An 11,701-nucleotide genomic window follows, 5' to 3' on the forward strand; every position below is an offset into this window, starting at 1 on the left:
TAAATTATTATTTGTTTTCTTATGTTGTGCTTAGTTCCAAAATAGAGTGTGTATGACATTGAAAAGCTGACTTGGGAATGGTTGGGAAGCATTATCAGCCTGTATAGAACGTGAAACCCAACATTCAATTGCAGAAACTCGTGTAACAGCGAAACAAAATCAACATACATATCATGTTTTTTAAATGAGCTCAAATCGCAGCACCAGCAGACAGTAGTGAGTCATGGTGACCAGCTAAAAAAGTTGACCGGCTTAACTCCTGTAACTTCCCATTTTGTAGAAGGAATATCCGATCAGCCATTAAAATTGTTTCCAAACGATGGGCTATGACCAGCACCTGCAAATTAAGTGTCTACATGGTTTAACACTTTCAACTATGAATATAACTCTCAATTATACATCAGGTATCTTTTATAGGTGTACAATTATGTCTCTACAACAGCATTGTATAGAATTTTTTTCACAGTCAATCAAATCCCATGCCATTCTAATGTACCATTCTTCCCTAGCATAAAGAAAAAGACCAATATAGCAAATGCATAGACCTTAAATAGACTAATGAAACACCATGCCAATCAGACTCACTCATGGATATAATCTTTAAAGGAAGCAGGCATAATATAGCAATGCTACTAGTTGTTATTCATCCTGGTTCCATTACGGATTCAAGGAGGATTATATACCAATCAAACTATAACTGCACTACATATAGGTTAAGCTATTGTTCTTACTGTATAATTTTCCATCAAGCGCTCAACAGCTTGCCTCACCAATAACTCAGACTTACTGTCTAGGGCAGAAGTTGCTTCATCCAAAACCAAAATAGATGATACCTGATAGACTGCCCTTGCAATTGCTAGTCTGCATTTGTAAGCCAGCAGGAAGATTTATGATTTAAAACAAGGAGAAATGCTTCAGCAATAAGAAATAACAATCCTATAGTAATTATATTTCAGTGTTAAAAGAGCAATGCATTTGTCTATTTTACCTTTGCTTCTGACCTCCACTTAAAAGTGAGCCCCTTGGTCCAATTTGGCTTCGGTATCCTTCTGGAAGTGTTCTGATAAATTCATCTGCATTTGCAATTTGAGCTGCAAGCTCAACTTTCTCCATGTCAATGTTTGACATTAGATCCCTATATCCAATGTTTTCAGCAACTGTCCTAGAAAAAAGCATCTGATGCATTTAGAAGAGATATCTAAATCAGTCATTTGAACTAATTTGGAGGATTTATTACCAAAATCTGGAAAGCTACAACAATGAAACAATAATACTAAGGGTTAGTATTTGGTACACTGGCAGTATACCTTTTTTATTCCACAAGCATCCTTAAAAAATTGCAATGTGTCTTTTTCTTTAAAATATTTATTTTTCTAATATTTTACTATACCACTATAGGATACTTGTCAACGCCCTAACCCTATTTGTGGAGTCTAAAAACTCCTTTGGAAGTGTATCAAATATTTCCCTAATACTAATGAAGAGGGTAACCAATTGTCACTCACTGTATCTTGAGAAACAAGACCAACATGTCTTCTCAAACTTTCCAGTCGGATGCTCTTTATGTTGTGGTTATCAATAAGTATGGATCCTGAAACATGGGATGCCAGGTATGCAAACCATTAAATACAAAGGGAAAATGGAAGCAAAAATAACTCAATCTGGTTAAAGGGATAAGCGTAGATTTATATATTCTGATGCCTCACCAGATGAAGGTTCATATAGGCGAAGAAGCAATTTTACAAGGGTTGTTTTCCCTCCACCAGATGGTCCAACAAGAGCTATTGTCTCCCCAGCCCTTACAGTAAGGTTCAACCCATCCAAAACAAGTGGCATGTTGTCAGCATATTTAAATGAGACATCACAGAATTTCACCTCTCCCTTGACATGGCCTAAATAGATTGCATCTGGTTTCTCAATGACCTATGATATAAAATAAATGAAATGTAACAGTAGGAACCAGCTGAGAGTCATTTTTTACAAACATAATAGCTGCTCAAAAGTTTTCGCCATTTCTCTATGATGCATTATTTTGTTAAAACCATAGCCTCATACAAGCTTGTTTATTGTCACACAAATAATAGAGAATTCATCAAGATAATTCAAGCAGGCAAGAAAAGAAAATGTACCTTGGACTTCATCCTGGTCAAATCAAACAAGCGTTCAATGGCTGGTTCTCCTTGCTTAAACTCGTTGTATGCTTTACCCACACCCTGCATGATTCTTTATTCTAAGAACAGTTACTCAAGACAGCCCCCTCAATGACCGAAGTATAAGACCACTTCAAAAAGTAAAGAAGACATCAATGCACTACTTATAACTTCAAAACAATGAAAACCAAGACACTAAGATTTGATGGTCATCATCAGCAAATCCAGTCACTTGAAAGACTTGATACAAAAGAATGAAAAGACAAGCTCAACATTCCAAAATCTGGAATGGGCTACTGATGGTAAAAGCAAGCATATGTAATCTTTTCTGAAGAAAATAATATTACCTGGATGGGCTCAACCAAGAAAACCAGTGATGTCACAAAAGAAACCATGCTACAACCATCAAAAGAACCACGTGAAACGACCAGGGATCCAACACAAAGTACGCATAAAACTCCAAAATAAATAATTTGTATGATCTGGGGGATTAGTGCCTTCATTTTCTTCTTTGCTAAATGTCGAGAAAAATCTGTATAAGCAAGCCGTTGAAATCTGGCATGCTCGGACAACTCTCCAGTATTTGCTTTCACAAAGAAAATGGCTGGGAGGACCTAAAACGTAATAAATATACTAGCTAAAATAAGCAACAACTAAAATGTTGGATACCTCAGTCTTGCTGGAACACTGAGGAATTCCTAAGAACAGAAACACAAACTGCAAGCACTGATGATAATGTAAGAAATGACGGCCATATAAAACATAAAGCATACCTCATTCAGATAAGCTGCAAGAGTGGCGATACTCAGATGAGCTCTCTTAGATATCTTGCGAAGTTTTTCACCAAGATAAGCTATAACTAGAGCCATAAATGGAATCATCTAAAAATTCACCAGAATATATGTACAGACATTATACATCTAACATAAATGTAGTCAGAAATTCATTCAATTAACAAACAAAACTAATAAATGATGAAATTATAAAACAAATATTGTGTATCCTTACAATTGCTGAAATCAAGGATAGGGAGGGACTGATAACCAACATCTGCGTCCCCATCGCAAACAATTGCAACATGTTGGGCACAATAGTCTGTTCCAAGAATGAAATTAATAATTGACATATAAATTGCAGAGACAAACCTCAGTCACTGACAACAAAATTCAGATAAGACGATGATGATCACAATTGGCATTTATCTATAACCACAACATTTAGCCCCAAACAATGAAAAACCTCTTGAGATTCTGTTCCTTGTGATCATTCAACTGATAAAATTATAAAAAAGAAGCTTATGAACAAGAACACACTTTCCCAAGGGTTCAAATTTTGAGATATCCAAGCTGAATTATTGGAGTGTTTCTCTAAAGAATTTAACTAGGCAAGATAAGTTCATACGAATATTTTTAACAAAAATTTATCCAAAAATCATTGCATGAACCCGAAAAGGAAAAAAGTAAAACTCGATCACTAACATTGAGGAGAGCGAAAAGAGTATCAGCAACATCAGAAGCCTCAGCTGTAATCCGATAAGCAATATCTCCAGACGAAACCCCATCGTTACCTTCAAAAAAACCCAACTCTTTCTCCAAAACTGTCTCGAAAACGAAAACTCTCATCTGACAAACTGTCCTTAGCGAAGCTTCCCACAAGAAGGCTTGTTGCCAGTAACAAGCAACCAACTTGACCAAGACAAAAACCCCTAGAAGAAGGCACTGGTCACGCAATTTGGAGATGGAAACGATGTTGATTAAGTTAGAAGAGAAGGATCCAATTCTGGGGATAATTTGGGAAAGGGAGAAAACTGAGATGGAGCTGCACAGCCAGCCAAGGAGGATGGGTTGGTGATTAGTTTGGAGGAAAGGTTTGAGTTTGGCGAGGGTTTCAAGGGCTTTGGAAAGTGGGGTTTGGCTGGTTTGGGCGTTTAAGGGGAGTTTGATTGAATTTGTGGGTTTGAGTGAGGATATAAAGGGAGGTCTCCAACGTGAATTGATGTGAAGAAATTTGGGTTTATCTTTTTGTGCGGAGCGGAGGTAAAAAAGTGGCGGAGGAAACGGTGGCGAGAGAAAAAGAAGGCCGTGGAGGGACATTTTGAATGGGGAATGGCTTGGTATGGAACCGTTAAGAGTAGATATCTACTAACGGCATTTTTTGAGGACTTAATGCAGCATATATTGGTCCCAAGTAAATTATAAATTATATAATATTATAGGAGAAAATATATTCTTTATTTATTTATTTTTTTAATATCAGTCGATCTATTAATAATAGAAACTTTAATTCAAGTTTTATAGTTGTTCCATAATTTCTTTACCAGACAGTGTGTTGGTTCTTTATTTCTCTAGTTCACCATGTAAAATGTCAAACAGACAACTTTCATCTATAGTTTTAAAAACTCGTTTCATCTCAATCAGGAAAGATGCCATGGTAACATAATTTAATTTCCCATGAAAAATGCCTTTTGTTTGATATGAATCACATTTAAAAGTGCATTATCTTTTGTTACATTCAATGTGGCAGGATGATCATCTCCATGATGTGAGAACGATACGAGCTTCAGGAGCTCCTAACAAAAGCCAGTAACTCCGCTTTCACTGCAAGCAGATAAGTGGACAGTCCTATGGTCCTCAAACTCGAGTTCCTCCTAGTTCTTTGCACCAAAACCACGAGGGCTTGGCCTTGTTGATGCCGAGTCTGCGAACTGCCTTCTCGACTCCGATCTCCTCTTTCTTCTAGCTGTACCAGGAGGAGCCTAATACATTGGAGAAAAATGCAAACATCAATTATTACAAAATCTAGCTTGCCAAAAATCACTGAATTCGCATTATGAGTCCTGATAGGATTCCATCAATCATGAACCAGTTTTATAGTCATATGAATGAAACTTTCTGCGTAAGTGTGCATCTGTAGAGTTGCAGACAAGATACCGTTTGTTCTGCTTTCATTGCATCCTCGAGATTGCTCAATGTAGGAATAGATCCACCCTCCATGATACCCATCAAATTCTTCATGCGAACTCGCATTTGGAAGAGTTGAGCAACAAGTTGACTCACCTATTATTGATCCCAGAAAATATATCTCATTCACAAGTTAAAATTTTAAAAATCCTACAAGTAGTGGCAATCCATACCTGCTGTTCTGTTTTACCAGAATCTTTAGCAATTCTTCTCCTCCTGTCAGGAGACTCAGCCAATAACTCCGGCTTCTCCCTTTCCTCTGAAAATAAATTGAAAGGAGAAAGAAGCAAAACAAGAGACATTGTTTCCAAGTAAGCACAGACAGATTCATCAAACTTTATGTACTGTTTTATCAAAACCATAGTTAATCATCAATGCCAATTCCTCCTAAATATGCATTCAGAAACAAGTTGCAGAGAAAACCTCATTAAGGAAAGCGTATTGCATGCTACACTAATTTAGGGCATTCAGCAAAAGCAAGAATAACCTAATTGTGTAATCCGGCTAGCAAAACACCTACAGTCTACCATCCATGGAAGGGCATGGTACATGATGTGATTGTACATAGCTGTACCTAGCAATATAACAATACACAGACATGGTCCAACAAACTTGCTAGCTTGGATAGAGTGAGAGAGTGTAAAGAAAATAAGCAGATTTTTATCTCTTTTCAAGGATACTAGGATGTAACAGAGTATGTACTGATAAAACGTAAGTGGAGAGCAATGTGGCTTCATCTTTTGTTGACTTTAATATTTTAGAGAAAAAAAATGAGCATAGTCTACAGGAGCAATACCACTTGGTAGTTAAAGCAGCTACTTCAATCTTTAATCAAATAAATTTTGTTTGAATAAAAAAAGCTTTGTCAAGTTTTTCTGTTGAAAACTGCCACAATAAAATCAGTTAAAACATGAGACCTGGTGTCATGGCTTCAATCATTGCCTCCATTAACTTTAAATTCTTCTCTGCCTCTCGAACTTGGGCTGGCGTAACCTGTTTGTGAATGAATAGGTCAGTAAATCAGTTTCTTCCAAGAAGACTTCCTTTTTTTATATAAGAAAAAGAAAATTAATTGATGGACATGCACAAAAGTGTTATTCTAGCAGTACAGCTAAATTCAATGGACCAAGAAGGTTGCATAACCTTTCAAAAACAGTAACACCAAAGAATAGGAAACCCAACTTTCATACCTTCCCCATTCCAGGGATCATTCCAATAACACGGGTCATGGAACCCATCCGCGCAACAGCACGGGTCTGCTTTAGGAAATCATTGAAATCAAACTTCGCACTCATTATCTTCTTTTGCAACTCTTCAGCATCTTCTTGGCGCATCTATACAGGAAAATTTCATTAATTTATATGCTTACTATCAAAGGATATGGAATGAAATTCACTAAAAACTTACGACTTCTTGTGCTTTCTCAACAAATGAGAGAACGTCACCCATTCCTAAAATACGTCCAGCCATGCGGTCTGGATAGAAAGGCTCTAGGTCCTCCATGCGCTCTCCACGTCCTACAAGCTTGATTGGCTTCCCAGACACCTGTAGTGTTCATTAACTTAGAATAGACAACAAAAATGACCAAACTTGCCAAAAGAAACTCTATAATAACTATTTTCATGAGTCACGACTCCCCACTGCTTAAATATGAAATGTCTTCAGAAGGAAGAGATTCTAGCACATAAGCTCTAAGTGAAGGAAATAAAAGGAAATGGTCGGCCAAACCTCTTTAACACTCAAGGCTGCACCACCTCTAGAATCCCCATCTAGCTTTGTCAAAATGGCACCAGTAATGCCTATCTCAACATTGAATGCTGTGACCAACACTGTGAATTCAAAAAAACATGATGAGAAGATTATCATGGACATGTCATAGTTATTGTCTTGGCAATAGCTAAATTAAGCACGTAACAGATAAATATATATGTGCAATCATTCAAATGGGTCTGAAGGAGCAAACTTCAACTATAAAACTAAAACTTCATTTATGCATGAATTGTCAATAGACACCTGGTATGTAGCCACTAATGGCAGCAAGTTTTCTTGAATAAGATACATGCTCTATAAATACAGGTACTAAAGTGAAATGTACATAATGTATAGCTCAGGAAGAAAGTTTAGCTAGTACTTTAAGTACAATATACAACAAGGAAAACGAGACTATTAGATTCTTAGAATAAAATTAGTCATAATATCTATAAAGAATAAATAAATGAAAACAAAAGGAAGTCGCATCTTTTAAGGAGAAAATTGGAAATCCAAGTACCAGCAGCTTCTTGGCCAGTCATTGCATCCACAACAAGCAAAACTTCTGTGGGATTCAATACTTTCTTCACTTCTTTCAACTCATCCATCATTCCTTTATCTATCTGTTGAATAATTAGAAACAATTTGCATGAAGATTAAATTGATGACATTTAAGAATCATTAAAATTTTCATGACAGATTCTTATAATATTACCTGCAGCCTTCCTGCAGTATCCATTATCACTACATCTATCTTCTTCTTTTTGGCCTCTTCTAAGCCTTGCTTTGCTATTTCGGATGGTTTAATCTCAGTCCCTGCTGTATAAACAGGAACACCTACCTGTCACAAGCTATAATAGAATATGAGAAATAATAACATTTGTGAGAAGTCAAAAGACAAAAAGACTAATGATGAGTGAAAAAAAAATTGTTAACCAATCGAAGAAGTTCTTAATTCATGAACTAAATTGGAACTATGGTCACAGGTAAAAAAAAGAAAAAACAAATAACTGGATGTTAAAATTTTCATTGATTTACTTGGACTATCTCTTCACACATCAATCAGGTATTTTAACTAGCCTGAAACTAGTATTAGTTCCATTTAAATTAAAAATCATTCGAAAATTATTTACAAGATATATTTTGCTGGAAAGCTTCTATGATAGCTATTTTTGTTTCATTTGTTCAGTCTTAGTGAGTGATAAAATTTGGAAATACAAGCAAACCGACATATCCAACTTTGTGGCACACAGTTGCTCCAGAATAAATTACCATCTCACAAGTATTGTTCATTAGACCACCACAACTAGGACAGATGATTCACATCAAGTCAACAAGAAACTTCAGTGTCCAACCTTCCATGTTAGCAGTATAGAGAATGTAAAATGCCATGCATTCACCTCACAAAGTGAGCATCTCTGGTGCTAACACTAGACATATATTTGACTTAAAGTCAGAAGATCTTCTTTTAAATCCAGTAGAAGAAAAAAATGAATTTGAAAGAGAAGTGAATAATTGATATCATGTAGAACTAAAGTGAAAAACAGAAGATATACATGCATAAATGGGATGAAATTTATTAAAGACAATTCAACCAAGCTGTCAATTTTCAAGCTCGAAAGATTAGTCAACTTGCGACTAATTTTTTGATGGGATTCAATCAGTTATGGGTTGAGATGTCTGCAGAGCGTTTGAAGAGTTATTTCTTAGTTTCGAAACGCACTTTGAATCACTTAATTTCGAGTCCGGGAGCTCAAGTTATGACCATTTTAGTGAAGGCTACGTAAACAGAATTTTTGGACGGGATTAATAAGGGAAATTACGTGTTCTGGGCTTTAATTCGAGTTTAAATGATATTGGATTCAATTTTTAGACTTTTTATGATATATGACCCAAGTTGTATATACTATTTTTTGTTTAGATTAATTACAGTTTTATTATACTCAACAGTTTTATTTTGATGTAATTAAAGACTCTCCATTATTCATTAAAGAGACCTTGATTAATAATTTTTTTTTTTTTTTTTGAAACCGTGGGAGAACTCTCACCCCCAATTTACTAGGGTTCAGCCTTAGAGAGTTGGTTAGCCAATTTACTAGGGTTCAACTTTAGGGGTAGCCTAGAGCCATTTGTGGAGACAATCTTTCCATCATCCATCTTATTTTCGATTTGTCAAGGATTATATCTTATTTTTGTTTTCTTCTATTTTTCATATTTCAATTTATCAAGGATTATATCTTATTTTCGTTTTCTTCTATTTTTCATCTTTCAATGTGTCAATGATTATTTCTTAGATGGTTGATTAGAACCATTAATTAAATTTGTTGGAGTTTATGTCTCAAAAGTGTTCAATGTGTTCAATTGAACACTTATAAAAGAACTTTATCGACAATGAAAACCTCGTACCTGTTCACCCAAAATAACAAGTTGGTCAATAGCAGCAGGTCTGTATACATCTCCTGCAATAAGCATGCTGCTCTTACCCTGCAGTCAACATTAGGCTCCAACATCATTCAAGGCTTAAGGAAAGTGCTACATATGTTCATATGCAACAATACAAATGGCACCTGCTTTTTAAGATAATTAGCTAACTTGGCACAAAGAGTTGTTTTTCCAACCCCTTGTAGACCAGCCAATAATATAACAGTGGGGCCAGATTTTGAAAAGACCAGTTCAGAAACCTCTCCTCCCATCAGTTTCACAAGCTCATCGTTTACAATCTGCAACCAGAAGTAAACTTAAGCAACGATATGCATAAAGCACCAACTAAAGATCCAGCCGCTAGGTTTGTGAACCAGATAAGTTAAACAAATCCAGGCAAAGTGCATTTTGATGATAGAAATTCATACTTGGTACCTTAACTAATTGTTGATCCGGCTTTACTCCTCTAATAAGGCCAACTCCAACAGCCTGGTCACTTACAGCTTGGACAAACCTTCTAACAACAGGAAGACTCACCTGTCAATAGATATCAACCGTGTTAATAAAAAACCTTATTACCAACCGGAAGTTGAAAAAAATCCCAAGAAACATCCAATCTCACTTACATCTGCTTCCAGAAGCGCTCTCCTAATATCACGCATTGGCTCCACAATGTTCTCCTTTGTCAAAACCTCTGAAACACAACAATTTTACCACCCAAGTTTAACTTTAATAAAGATTTGTTCCACTTCTAGTTTGAAAAATCAAGGTGCAAACCTTCTCCTTTAAGCTTGGTCCAAGCAGCTTCGAGACCACTGGTGAGTTGGCCAAACATTTCAGCTCTTACAACACCTCGCATTTCCCTCCTAGAAGTGGCCGTCTTGGAATTTACCCACCCCCATATCTCTCTCTGCCATCATTTTTATTATTTATATATATATATATAAAAAAAGAGAATAAAAAATTTAACAATTCAAATAGCAAACAGGCGACTCATTTCTTTCACGCATTTCCCGACAACCAAATAGAAAAAGGGTAAGTAGATAAATTGATTTGCTTTACTTACAGTGAACAAGTTCCTGGAAGAAAGGGAAGCCAAATTGGTGGAAGCGGAGGGGGCCCATGAAGTGGCAAGTTTAGTAGGTTTTGTGGGGCTGCGGTTGGTCGAAAATGGACCCAAAGTCGCCGAGAAGAGGCGGGAAGCAGTAGTCGAAATTTGCATTGCTTCCGTTGATTTCTATATTTTTTACCTTCCTCCTTTTTTTGGATGTCTTTAGCTGTTTATCTGTCGACACGGAGTATTTAGATATGATCCGTTCGTTATCTTGTCGTTAGATTCCCTGATACCGGTTCACCTTTTTTATTTTGCGTCGCCTCTCAACGCATCGTTTTACTACCTACTCTTCCTTCCTGTCCCCACCCATGGAACATGACAAAAAAAAAAAAAGAAGCAAAATTTGAAGGAACCCATATTACTTGAGCAGATAAATAACACAAAAACTAGGTGAAAACAAACAAATTAGCAAAAACGATGCTCTCAAACTCGATTCACAATGTAATAAAAACGAATTCTAAGCTCGGAAAGATAAGCATGGATAGTGATTTTGTTTTATTTTTGATAATGCTCTAGAATAACACATTTTTATGTATTAATCATATGTTTATTCTGGGCTTAATCCTACTAATTTAAACTATTTATGTCTTTTTATCGATTAGGGACTGATTTGCAGGCAACAGCAAAATTAAGGGACAAAAGTGCGAATTTGGAGACACAATGGGCTGATATACAACGCAGGAAAAAGATTGTGCCAAAAGTGCAAGCATGGAAGACACAAGGACTAAAAACGTAAAAAGAAGAGATTTTATTTTATAAGATTCCATTTTATTAGGATAATTAATATTAAGATAATTATTAGGATTATTTAATTTTAAGATTTTATTTTAATTATCTTTATTTATCTTTAATTAATTGTATTTATATTTTTAGAATTTAAGTTAAATTAGACTATCTCCCTAGCACTATAAATAGGGGGTGAAGTGACTCTATTGGGTGTTCATCCTTTTCTGTAAACACTCTCCCTCTGAAAGTTTAGGCTTTTGTTTCTTCATATTTTCTTTCAATAAAATCCCCTTTTTCCATTTTTACATTTATTTTCTTTTCCACCATTATCATGAGCCACTAAAACCTATCTAACCGAAAGTTGTCAATATTCCCCAAAAAGGGTTCTTGAGGCCTAAAATCCGTACTTAGCCTTCTCGCCAAGTATTCATCGTTTCTCACTTTCTGGTGACGCTTCATCCATGGCCTTTAAGTAAGCTTTTCAAAGATATGCAAAGGCGGTCGCTTTGTATGTTTTGGAAGGATTACACATCGGTTTGTTAACTTATCACGTGAGAGGTTGGCAAGCCAAAGAGACAAAA

The 11,701-nt window shown here is 35.9% G+C and overlaps 2 protein-coding genes across 2 annotated transcripts; both read right to left on the reverse strand.

Annotated features, from left to right (window-relative positions):
- Positions 1 to 34: 34 nt before the first annotated feature.
- On the reverse strand, positions 35 to 4,354 carry LOC108458054 (ABC transporter B family member 29, chloroplastic). Its single transcript, XM_017757293.2, has 10 exons — positions 3,629 to 4,354; positions 3,159 to 3,245; positions 2,924 to 3,031; positions 2,498 to 2,764; positions 2,130 to 2,213; positions 1,707 to 1,923; positions 1,506 to 1,591; positions 989 to 1,176; positions 732 to 861; positions 35 to 337 (listed from the first exon to the last, which is right to left on the reverse strand). The coding sequence occupies exons 1-10, from the start codon at positions 4,241 to 4,243 to the stop codon at positions 191 to 193; spliced, it is 1,929 nt and encodes a 642-aa protein (XP_017612782.1). The 5' UTR covers positions 4,244 to 4,354; the 3' UTR covers positions 35 to 190.
- Positions 4,355 to 4,552: 198 nt separating this feature from the next.
- Positions 4,553 to 10,636, reverse strand: LOC108457688 (signal recognition particle 54 kDa protein, chloroplastic). Its single transcript, XM_017756763.2, has 15 exons — positions 10,347 to 10,636; positions 10,058 to 10,190; positions 9,907 to 9,974; positions 9,716 to 9,817; positions 9,427 to 9,579; positions 9,266 to 9,343; positions 7,575 to 7,700; positions 7,380 to 7,482; positions 6,839 to 6,939; positions 6,518 to 6,655; positions 6,301 to 6,444; positions 6,028 to 6,103; positions 5,284 to 5,369; positions 5,081 to 5,206; positions 4,553 to 4,905 (listed from the first exon to the last, which is right to left on the reverse strand). The coding sequence occupies exons 1-15, from the start codon at positions 10,500 to 10,502 to the stop codon at positions 4,798 to 4,800; spliced, it is 1,698 nt and encodes a 565-aa protein (XP_017612252.1). The 5' UTR covers positions 10,503 to 10,636; the 3' UTR covers positions 4,553 to 4,797.
- Between the last annotated feature and the right edge of the window lie 1,065 nt (positions 10,637 to 11,701).

Source organism: Gossypium arboreum, chromosome 4 (genome assembly GCF_025698485.1).
Source record: "Gossypium arboreum isolate Shixiya-1 chromosome 4, ASM2569848v2, whole genome shotgun sequence".
Classification (NCBI taxonomy): Eukaryota; Viridiplantae; Streptophyta; class Magnoliopsida; order Malvales; family Malvaceae; genus Gossypium; species Gossypium arboreum.